Genomic DNA, 10,194 nt, shown 5'->3' with positions numbered 1-10,194 from the left:
GAATATTCTTGATTCTTACTCTCTCTGCAGATTATATACACTGCATTCCTGACATTTCTTTTAAAACCACTTACAACTGCATTTTTAAGCATGGTTCTGTTTCTTTGTAAAAGATCACATTTGCCAAGTTCATTTGGCTGTTTGCATGTGAATGTGTTTCTTCAGCAAAATAAAACTTGATTGTTGATAACTGACTGAATAAATCCTCCTTAGAGATCACACAACTGAACAAAACCTGTTTTGTTGGGAGCACTTAAGATGGAATTTCATGACTGTACAGCAAAAATTAAGTTTATGGTCAAATAGTGTCAGCATGTAAACCTAAAGTAAGGCCACCTTCACCAAACACTTTGACTGGCCTTCCTTGTTTGCTTGAAACAACCAAAGTCTTAAAGTTCCACAGGCACAGGAGTCCTGAGATACCTGGTTTTGGTTTGGTTTATTTTTTCTTGCAAAGACATGTCTTGTAGAGCAACTTAATATATTTATCCCTTGGAGATGCTCTAGGAGCAGCATTCCAAGGAATTATTTTTGTGTCTCTTCCCTATGATCTTTCTTTGATACTGTATTATAAGGGCAGCAGTAATAGCTGTAAACACAGATGCTCTTCTGGTTTTCCTCAAAATCTTTTTTTTTCCTGGGATTGTTTAAGAACTGAGACCATTTTGCACTTTTTTCTTTCTTTGTGAGAAGTGTTGTTTTCTTAGTGCAGCAAGAACATTATTTCCTAGAATTGAAAATCCTTGTGGGCTAGGATAATCCTGTGCTTGTTCTCCAAGCAATGTAATGCACAGCACTCAAAGTCTGCAGCTGAGAATTAATCCAGCTCCTTTGTGCTTAGGGATAAGCTCGCTGTGCTCCAGACCTTGGCTTCTACTGTCAACAGGGTGAGTGGTTCTGTGGGCGTGGAGGTGGGTCAGGGGGTCCATGCTGTGCAACACCCTTGTGCTCAGGAGGCCTTTAATTTCTACTTTGACCATAAATGAGAGATGAGACTGTCACATCAGGGTTTTCCCTTTGGCTCAGGGTGTTTTGCTGTGTCCTCAAAGCTTCATTCATGTGCTAAGAGAGAGCTGCAGTTACCAGAGAAAGCTGCAGTGCTTTGGTAAGGCTTTCACTACCACAGGGAGCAGGTTCCTTCACCAGTTCAGCTTCCCAATCCAGACTGTTCTTCCCAACCTCAGTCCAGAAAGGCTTTAAGAAGTGCAATGAGTGTCTGCTCTTGCTGGGCAAAACCTGGAAATGCTGTGATGCTATTCTTAAATCCCATCTAACTTGAATTCTGGGAATTGAATCAAAACTTGCCAAGTCCCATCAGCTTCCCAAGACTGTTCCACTTGGGGTCCTACTTTGCAGGGTGCTTACTTCTTGATATGTTATAGAAAGGACCCTTTTGTCACCATATTATCCTCCAAGGGTGTGTGAAAAATGGAAACATTTTTTAAATTATTTACAAACATTTTTTAAAAATTATTTTCTCTTTTTGAACAAGAGGAACTTCTGTAAAATGTGCATTGGTGATGGTTATCCTGGAAAAGTTCCTTGTGCCTTAAATTCCGTGAGGCAGTGTGTTGTTGCTGTGCACAGAACTATAAACTTCTCATTGCTGGCTCTTCTTTCTTCAGGATCCTACTGCTGCTCATTACATGTTCCAGGATGACCCTTTCCTGATGCCAAGAAATGCAGCTAATTCTGTAGGTATTTCCTTTCACTTCCTTGATAGCTTCCCTCCTGCCTTTGTCTAGGCTGTGAATGCTCCTACCTAATTGAAGCCTGGTTTTGATTACAAAAGAAAATGATTCAGATTGCTTTCAGAATTTTCTCTCTAAAATGAGATGTTTTTGAGCTTGAGGTAGTAGTGCAGTATTTCAGATGTTTGAACTGTGTCCCTTGACTAAGTAACAAGGAAGTAGAATTTAATGGTATTAAAAGAGTAGTGATTCTTATACTGGCATGAATACCAGAATGTTGATCTGGAATGTTGTCCCTGTGATTCTAGTAAGTTGAAAATTATATGAGTTTAATTTGATCCCATCAGAATGTTCATTGTTAAATAAAATGTTTCTTCTAATTCTCAGCCTTGTAATTTGTGTATTTCTCTGTCTTGTTCTATCTTATTTCTGTGCAGCGTCTGTATTCCTTGTCAAAGGAGTCTGGGAGAAATGCTGCAAAATACATCATAAAGAACTTTCCTCAGTATTTTGACAAGACTTTTGCAGAGCCCAATGTACCAGTAAGCTTTTTGCTCTTTGTTTTCATTGTATTTGTGCTTTGTCACTGAAATCTACTGTTGGACTGGTTCAAAACTAAGATAAAAAGATAACTTTTAAACTGTTTTGCAGACAGTATGAACACAATACTGTATTTCCATTCTGTTTTTGTAGTGGGCATTTTTCCTTGGGAATTCAGTATCATATCAGATTCTTGAGATAAAAGTAAGAAAAGGAGTGGTTTTTAGGTGTTGCTTCCTGGCACAAAGTGAGGGATGAGGATGTGTGTGGTCCTTCATCACCAAAAGGACTGCTGCTGTTAGGCTGCAAGCAGTATATTGGGTGAAGAGTAAGGATATGTAGAGAAGGTTTGAGCTTGTGACCAACTTCCTTTGTTTGCTTTTAGTGCCTGATGCCCCAGACTCTCACCCCTCAGACTGAAGGAGTGAGCGAGGAGGCTCTGAGGGAGCGCATCCATCTCAGAATGGTGAAGGAATCTGTGGACATGTTTGATCAGCTTCTGCAGGCAGGTATGTGGTCACCTGCCAGGTTCTGTGCTGGAGCTCTACTTAAATTGGCCCAAAAATACTTCAGTAACTGCCACAGGCTATGGAGACAATTGTGTGACTCTGTTTCTTCTTTCACAACTGACTGGACTGATGAAGTGGAATTCTCTAGAATTCCTGGAGAATCTTAGCCACTGCTTGTCTGACATGTCACTTTAGTGATAAGGAGAAAATTGGCTTCTTGAAGAGGAAGCAGATTAAATACTTTTGTTGATTTTGAATGTTTCATAGAAAGTGAAACATGCAGAGTGTTCTTCACAGCAGGATGTATCCTAGGAAGAGTTATAAAAAGCACTAGAAATTTTAGATGCTGTGCTGGGCTTGTGCTGCTTCACATTTCTGGCTGAGAGCTGTCACTTCCTTCTACTTGATCCGGAAAACTCTACTCTTTCAGTGGCTTCAGTAGAAAAACATACTCTAGTTCAGTATTGAAACTGTTTCCTGTGATGACTGGGTTTGTGGCAGTACTGATGTCACAGCAGGGTTAGGGACTTGCTAGAGAATGTCTTTGTGTTGGAAGAGAGCAAAGTGGTGTTCACAGGTTTTCTGATATGCCTGTAGAACGATGAGCTCTTCACTTTCTCTGACTGTCATAAATTCTCATTTTCTAAAGGTACCCCTGTGTCTCTGGAGACCACAAACAGCCTTTTGGATTTGTTATGCTTCTATGGAGATGGTGAACCTACTCCTGAAAAAGAGCAGGAAGAAAAAGAGGATTTGGAAGAACCAGGGGTATGGAAAACTTGTTGATCTCTATTTATTCATACATAGTTGGGAGTATATCGAGGTGACATCAAGATTTTTGTACTGTCTGCATGGGAGATGCCATGAGGTGGATCAGATGCAGTGAACATTCCCAGGAGATATTTCTGTTACAAAAATCCATGACTGACCTAGTAGCAACAGTAGTTCATGTGAAGCTCTTCATATGTCTAATAACATAAACATTATTCTCAATCTAGCTGTTGCTTCCTGAATGTTATGATAGAAATTATTCTTATATAACACATTAAAAAAACATCTTTGGTCCACGCTGCTGAACTTCAGTTTTGTTAGCAAGTCATGTCATTTGATGTTAAATCATAATTTAACTCTGAGAAACTTTTTTTTTGCAAAAATCTCCCCAGGTGGATGCTTCAGAACAGAAAGCTCCAAAGAGACAATTTCGAAGAGGTTCACAGTCTGGCCCCAGATGGAGGTATAGAAAATGTTGCCAATATTCCCATATTCCGTGGGTTGTGTACTTGTATTGTTGTTATACCTAAGTCTTTTAGCAGCCCATACTCACAGGTGTTACTTGTTAAATAAACCTGTGTTTGCTGATCTTTTAAAGGGTTCGTGGAAATCTAGTAGGTGATTGTAGAATAGTTTCAAGTATCACAAGTGTGATATGTGAATGTCAGTCTTCGGGGGTACAGTCCATATTTTGTTCTGCATGTTGAATCCTTCTCCTAAGATTATCTTTTAATTGGTTCTTTAACATTTATCTTGTTCACTGGTTTTAGGGAGAACAACCATGCTGAAAGGATATTTAAGATAATGCCAGAGAGGAATGCACACTCCTATTGCACAATGATCCGTGGAATGGTGAAGGTAAAGTCATTCTTCAGTGCTGGGGGATTTTTTCAGCTTTTCAGATCTCACATACTCAGAGATGGTTTATTTTTGTTTTTGCAGCACGGGGCTCATTCTAAAGCCTATGACATGTACATAGACTTGCTGAATGAAAGGCACAAGGGTGAGTGTCTCCTGGCTGTGCTTTGTGGTGTCCTGGGTAGAGGAAGCCCCTGTTGGGCACAGAGTGTTCATGGCAGTGATGATTGGCGCAGGGGTACGGACCTCAGCTGGATCATGGGAGCTGAATGCAAACTGGGAATTCCAGTGCAGCTGGCGTGTGGCTGGCTCACTGGAAACAGGTTTGCATGAGACTTTGCCAGAAACTGAGCCATGCTAGAACAAACTGTTTCCTGTAGGCTATAAATTGTCATTTAAAATGGATTATCTTACATTTTCCAGCTGATGTGCACACCTTCAATGCACTGATCAGAGCAGTCCCATATCTGAAGGAGAGGTTCACAGAAAGATGGGAATTAGCCAAGGTAAGGAGGGTAGAGCAAAAGACGTGGGGAAGTGGTAAGAGTGGGCTCTTTTACTAATAAGAGTCTGCCTTATTAGTAAAATTTTGCAGTTGTTGGAAGACCAAAAGCAAGAACTTTGTCCCCAGGTACTAATCTCTGCTGTAAAGCAAGTACAGTAGTTTAAACAGAAAAGGTAACTTCGGAGGAGTGGCAAATGTGACAAATCCAGCTTTGCCTTGTGAGAACATACCTGATCCAGGAAATGCCTGGACAGAAAGTCATTGGGGAAATTACTTCTGGAAGATAAAATAAATGAACAATTTTAGATAAAAACTCTGAATTTTAATTCATGGTCTTGTGACAGAAATGGAATTTTGAGTTTTAATGACACATCAGTAAAGAAAAATATTATGTAACTATAAAAATTTTCTATTATGTTCTAGAGATGGTTCTCCAAGATTTTTTCTAATGTAATGTAGCCTTGGGTTTTGGTCATTAAAAATTAGATAGTACTGATTAAATAATCAGTTAAAGGAGAGTAGTTCACTTGAAGGGGGTGAGGAAATGTATGTATAAACCACATGAAAGCTGAACTGTGATCCATAACATGTGAGGCACTAAGGATTTGGGAATTTTGTTTTAAGGACTTCCTGACTCACATGGCTCAACAGAAAGTGCAACCAACTCTGCTGACTTTTAATTCTGTACTGAAGAGCCTGAGAAGATGTGGTGGTGTGGGCAGAACTATGTCTTTATTTGTATTAAAGGAAATGGAAGCACTTGATATAGGTAAGAGAACCACAGTATATATTATATGCAGTGATTATGATATTCCAGTGCCACCTCCAGAACTGAACAGTTAACACAGGAGTTCAGTGCCACACAACATGGTGGTGATTCCCTGACTCCAGGGGAGATGTACTTCACAAGCCACCCAAGCCAGTTCAGGTCTATAGATCTGCATCTCTCTCAAAAAACCTTTTGATCTAGATGTTGATTGTTTCCTTCCAAATAAGTATTGCAGAAACAGAGAATATCTGCAGAATTGATTTGATGTGCTGTGGGCTGTGCTTTGCCCCAGTAACATGCTTGTTGATAGGCTAAAGATTACATTCATGAGCAAAAGGGGAATTAGCTGTGAAGTATTTCTGATTTTAATTTAGAGCAGGGAAGCTTGGCTGCTCCCCCATAGAAATAGGATGCTCCAACTGGTGGAACAGTGTTGGATATCCCCTCTCCCAGGCATGTGTAGTGGGGTCTGGCCCAGCATTAGGGTGAATGGGGAGAAATATTAGAGTAAATTTATGCATGCTGCCTGACTGGAGGAGCAGAGTGAATTGGAGCAGTGGCACAAAGCTCACCAGGAGTGTTGCAGTGACTGCAGTGTTTTTGCTTTCCAGAGCCCAGCCTGGCATCCTATGACCATCTGCTCTCCGTGTATTACAGAGGCGGTACGTGCACCGTCGGCTTGGCAACGAACGTGCCTTGTGTAGCAGCTGCTCTGATGCTTTTCACCTGTGATGGGTGAAGGCAGTTCACTTACGGACTGAAAGACAGCCTTTAAGGGGTGTGATCTTAGTGTTCCCTGTGCTGCCTGATTCTGCTTGGGTAAAAAAAAAGGATAACTTCATACAGGGAGCAAAAGCTGCTCAGTCACTGTGGCGGCTGGGTCGGACCACAGTGTGTGATTTCATGTTGTGCCACTCACAGGGAGTTTGTTTTCCTGCAACAGTTCTTCTGTGCATTAGAGTTGTCATGAAAAACAGCTGTGTTAGAAGAAGGAATGCAACTGTTTAAGATCCCATGCCCACAGAATTTTGGCTATAGGGAGGGAATAGGCAAAGTAGCCATAACTGCAGTCCTTGTGTTTTAAGAAGTATAAAGGAATTGCTCTGGACTCTCTATAGAGGTTTGGTTCTGGAGTTTGGGGGTTTGTTTAGTTTTGGTTTTCTCCCTTTTAAATTTATTTGTTGGTTTGTTTATATAGAAATATTAAGTATATTTCTGTAATATACTTTAAAAGTATATTATATAAAAGTATAAATACTTTGCTTTTTCTAGTGCAACCTTCTAACAGACAAACTTCCAGGCCTGTTTGATTCCTTGCTAGAAAGCACTTCTGTCTTTCTGAATCTCCCCTCCTGATGTGGAAATCTGGCAATAGCAGGGCAAATTTTAGAGCAAATTAAATTGCAGCTGGTGTGGAGCACCACAGAAGTTACATTTGTTTAAAATTATGTTGCTTGTTCCCAATTTCATATTGTATTTGCAGACTAATATTCTTCACAAGGCAGTTCTTGGCACAACTGAGATGTGATGTTGTTTGTCTCTGTCCCACAGTTGAAGCTCAGTCATCAGACATCATCTCTGAGGTGTTAAATGAGGTTGAAAAGCGAAGTTTCACTGCTCAGGACCCTGATGATGGTAAGGATTTCAAGCTTGAGTGAAAAGGTACCTGTGAATGTCGTGTTTATTAGGCTGGGATAAATACATGCAGCTTGCTTCTCTCAGTCCCTGCTGATATTTCTGGAGACAAAGGGCAGATTCCAGTGTTGGGAATGGTGCTGTGCATTGCTGCACTGGCTTCTGTGTGAAAGGAGGTGTGTAGCTTGTGTGAATGAGCATTTTAAGTCCAGGTGATAAAAAATCCTAGGGTTATTTACAAGGGCAGCTTAAGGAGGAGCAGTTTGATGCACATCAGGTGAATGGCAGGTTTTTGTTGTAAGTGTAGTGTGAGTTTTCCTATTTTAGTTCTTCCTGTTGAGAAAATTTCATGAAATAAAACTTCATGGAAACTGGAGTGTGGGTCTGTAGGAGGGATATATCCTGAACTTCCCGTGTGTTACTGGCTCTTTCTGCCATTTGTATGTACACAGCTTTGCCCTGGGAAGATCATAAGCCTTTCTGTAGGTTTGGAAGCAGATGTAGCTTCCATCTCAAGATAGGTTTGGCAAAGAAAGGTCTCCAGACAATGTGGTGTTAATGGAGTGTTGAAAGCCACTCTAAGTTGCTGCTAGAAGTGTATAAAAATCCCCATCCAACTCATGCCATACCAAAGGCTACCAAGCAAGCAAAGAGCTCTGCTATATTGTCAAACTGAGCTGCAGATTGAGTTTCTTATTGAAACTTATTATTCTTACCTCATCCAGCCTCTGGGAGGATGGGTTAGTGAGCTGGTTTATGTCTCCTTGCAAGCTTGAAGTTAACAGACTTGTGTTTGCTCCCTTTCAGCCAACTTTTTTAACACGGCCATGCAAGTGGTAAGTGCCTCTTCCTTGCCATCAGAATTCCTTTGAGCCCCTCCAGCTGTTGGAGAATTATCTGTGAATTTATATCCTGTCATACAAGATTTAGCTTTCAGTATCTCCCATTTTCATCTGTGCTCATCACCTCCTCCTTTCTGCCATAATTCTGCAGTTCTTTGCTTGACTCTTCCCTAATTGGTAATTTGCATGCCTGTGATATGTGGATGTACCTCTGTGACTCTTGTGAGTTACCTTTGGTAACTGCTTCCAAATGTGGTTTATTGCAGTGCTGTGATCTCAAGGATATCAAGCTTGCCTATCAGTTAAATAGGGCACTGGAGAAGGGAGACAACTGGAAATTCTTGGATGTGGATCGGTCAAATGGCTACTGGTGAGTGAAGGGGAGGTTGTATTCAGCATCTTGTCTGCTGTTGTCAGCTTCAATACAAACTAGGATTCAGACATTGAGCACCAGCTGGTTATTGTGTGTCCAGTTTGGAATTAGATCCTTCATAAGAGCAGTGATTTCTTAGGATTTATTTTCAGTTTGTGGCCTGTGAACTGAAATCCAATGTCTTGGAGCATCAGTTTATCTCAACACCCATCCAACAACTAGAACAACCAGTTGTGGGTTCTAGCATTCTGTTGTGTACCCCCGATGGCAGCTTTGGAGGTAACACCAAAACAGCATCATTTCTTTGTGTAGGGATGTTTTCCTAGACAGTGCACTGCATCAAGAACTCAGGCTTGTCTTGTGAACTTGCCTAAGTAACAAGGTAAATTTAGTTCAGTTCTTATACCCAAAAGTTGCATTTGAGACACATTCAGGCATCAGGCAGGAAGATTTTTAATCTTTAATGCTTTAATTAAAACTGGCATCAGGCAGGAAGATTTTTAATCTTTAATGCTTTTTTAATATATTTTAAAACAGAGTGGCCTAAGTAGTTCTGCCAATGATCTAGTGTCAGCATTGAGCTGTTGTAAGAAACACTGCTGCTTTTCTGATTGCATGGAGTGTGGCAACCAGTGAAATGTCCTTGATGTGCAATACAAATCTGATCAGCACACCATCATTTGCTGGTACTTCTATAGTTTGCTTAATCATCACTGAATTAGGATGTTTTTTTCTCTCTAGGTCGAAATTCTTTTCGTTGTTGTGCATGATGGAACAAATTGAGGTGGTGTTGAAGTGGTACAAAGAAACGTCATCTTCAGTAAGTGTGCACCATGGTAAGAGCTGCAGAGCTTTTCCATGGAGAAATGGAGCAGTCACGGGTGACTGAAATGATTCTCTTCCTTCATCAGCTCTTCTATCCATCTCCTAAAAATATATTGGACCTCCTTCAAGCACTAGATGCAGCCAACCAGTTGGAAGTGATCCCTTCAGTCTGGGAAGGTCAGTGATGGCCACATGGCTTCACAGGCACTTTGTCTGACTAATGCCAGGAGCAGTGCAAAGTTGGAGCTAGTGCAAAGTTTGGAAACTTCCCATTGCTTGGAGTAGCCATGATAAGGTGCAGTGCTTGCCTGTGGTATTTAATCACCTGGACCCTCTGCAGAGGGTCTTATCCTTGCAATCTTATCCTTGGATAAGATTTAATCTAGCCCACAAAAAAATGAAAATGAGTCACTCCCTAATCCTCAGCAGATGGTGGTGGAGGGTTCTGGCTGTGGGGGGCTGTGGGCCTCACTGTCCAGCAGCAGTTCAGGTCCATGTTCCCCCTGAGGGCTGGTAATTGATGCTACAGACAGTGCTCTTGGTGATGTTCCCTTCCTGGTCTGTGACAGGGTCATCACCATCACCAGGCTGGTCAGTGCAGGGGACCTTGAGGGCCATTATCAAGGGGAGTAGTTGGGCTGTCACCCAGAAATCTTGAGACCAGCAGGGAAGGGAAGAAGAAATCAGATTAGTTTGTGTATTTGGTGCACAGGATCTGATAATGAGGGGAAAGAAAGGGAACTAAAAGTGGCCTGCTCAGTCACAGAGAATGGTTCTGCCTTGTTAAATTGTGCTGACCGTATTGCCAGCATTTGGGAACAGGGGTACTGGTCACACCTACCAAGTACTGCCTCTCTGTAAACAGATGTGAAACAG

At 41.3% G+C, this 10,194-nt stretch overlaps 2 protein-coding genes and 1 non-coding gene across 3 annotated transcripts in view; 2 read left to right on the top strand and 1 right to left on the bottom strand.

The window, feature by feature from the left end:
• POLR1A (RNA polymerase I subunit A) overlaps positions 1 to 461 on the bottom strand; it is a 35,479-nt gene extending 35,018 nt beyond the window's left edge. Inside the window, 2 exon segments of the mRNA XM_014310049.2 lie at positions 157 to 224; positions 424 to 461. Coding sequence (XP_014165524.2) covers positions 157 to 224; positions 424 to 461 — 106 coding nt within the window.
• PTCD3 (pentatricopeptide repeat domain 3) overlaps positions 1 to 10,194 on the top strand; it is a 15,516-nt gene that overhangs the window by 879 nt on the left and 4,443 nt on the right. Inside the window, 17 exon segments of the mRNA XM_031063065.1 lie at positions 842 to 887; positions 1,626 to 1,694; positions 2,129 to 2,233; positions 2,617 to 2,740; positions 3,390 to 3,508; positions 3,904 to 3,974; positions 4,282 to 4,369; positions 4,454 to 4,514; positions 4,793 to 4,875; positions 5,499 to 5,643; positions 6,255 to 6,305; positions 7,195 to 7,278; positions 8,086 to 8,114; positions 8,387 to 8,490; positions 9,235 to 9,313; positions 9,405 to 9,495; positions 10,184 to 10,194. The exon segment at positions 10,184 to 10,194 is cut by the window's right edge and continues 9 nt beyond it. Coding sequence (XP_030918925.1) covers positions 1,647 to 1,694; positions 2,129 to 2,233; positions 2,617 to 2,740; positions 3,390 to 3,508; positions 3,904 to 3,974; positions 4,282 to 4,369; positions 4,454 to 4,514; positions 4,793 to 4,875; positions 5,499 to 5,643; positions 6,255 to 6,305; positions 7,195 to 7,278; positions 8,086 to 8,114; positions 8,387 to 8,490; positions 9,235 to 9,313; positions 9,405 to 9,495; positions 10,184 to 10,194 — 1,293 coding nt within the window. The 5' untranslated portion in view covers positions 842 to 887; positions 1,626 to 1,646.
• LOC115948703 lies at positions 4,584 to 4,725 on the top strand. The gene has a single exon (XR_004082493.1). It is a non-coding gene; the product is annotated as a small nucleolar RNA SNORD94 (small nucleolar RNA).

Source organism: Geospiza fortis, unplaced genomic scaffold (assembly GCF_000277835.1).
Source record: "Geospiza fortis unplaced genomic scaffold, GeoFor_1.0 scaffold125, whole genome shotgun sequence".
NCBI classification, from domain to species: domain Eukaryota; kingdom Metazoa; phylum Chordata; class Aves; order Passeriformes; family Thraupidae; genus Geospiza; species Geospiza fortis.
This window is presented reverse-complemented; position numbering and strand designations above follow the sequence as displayed.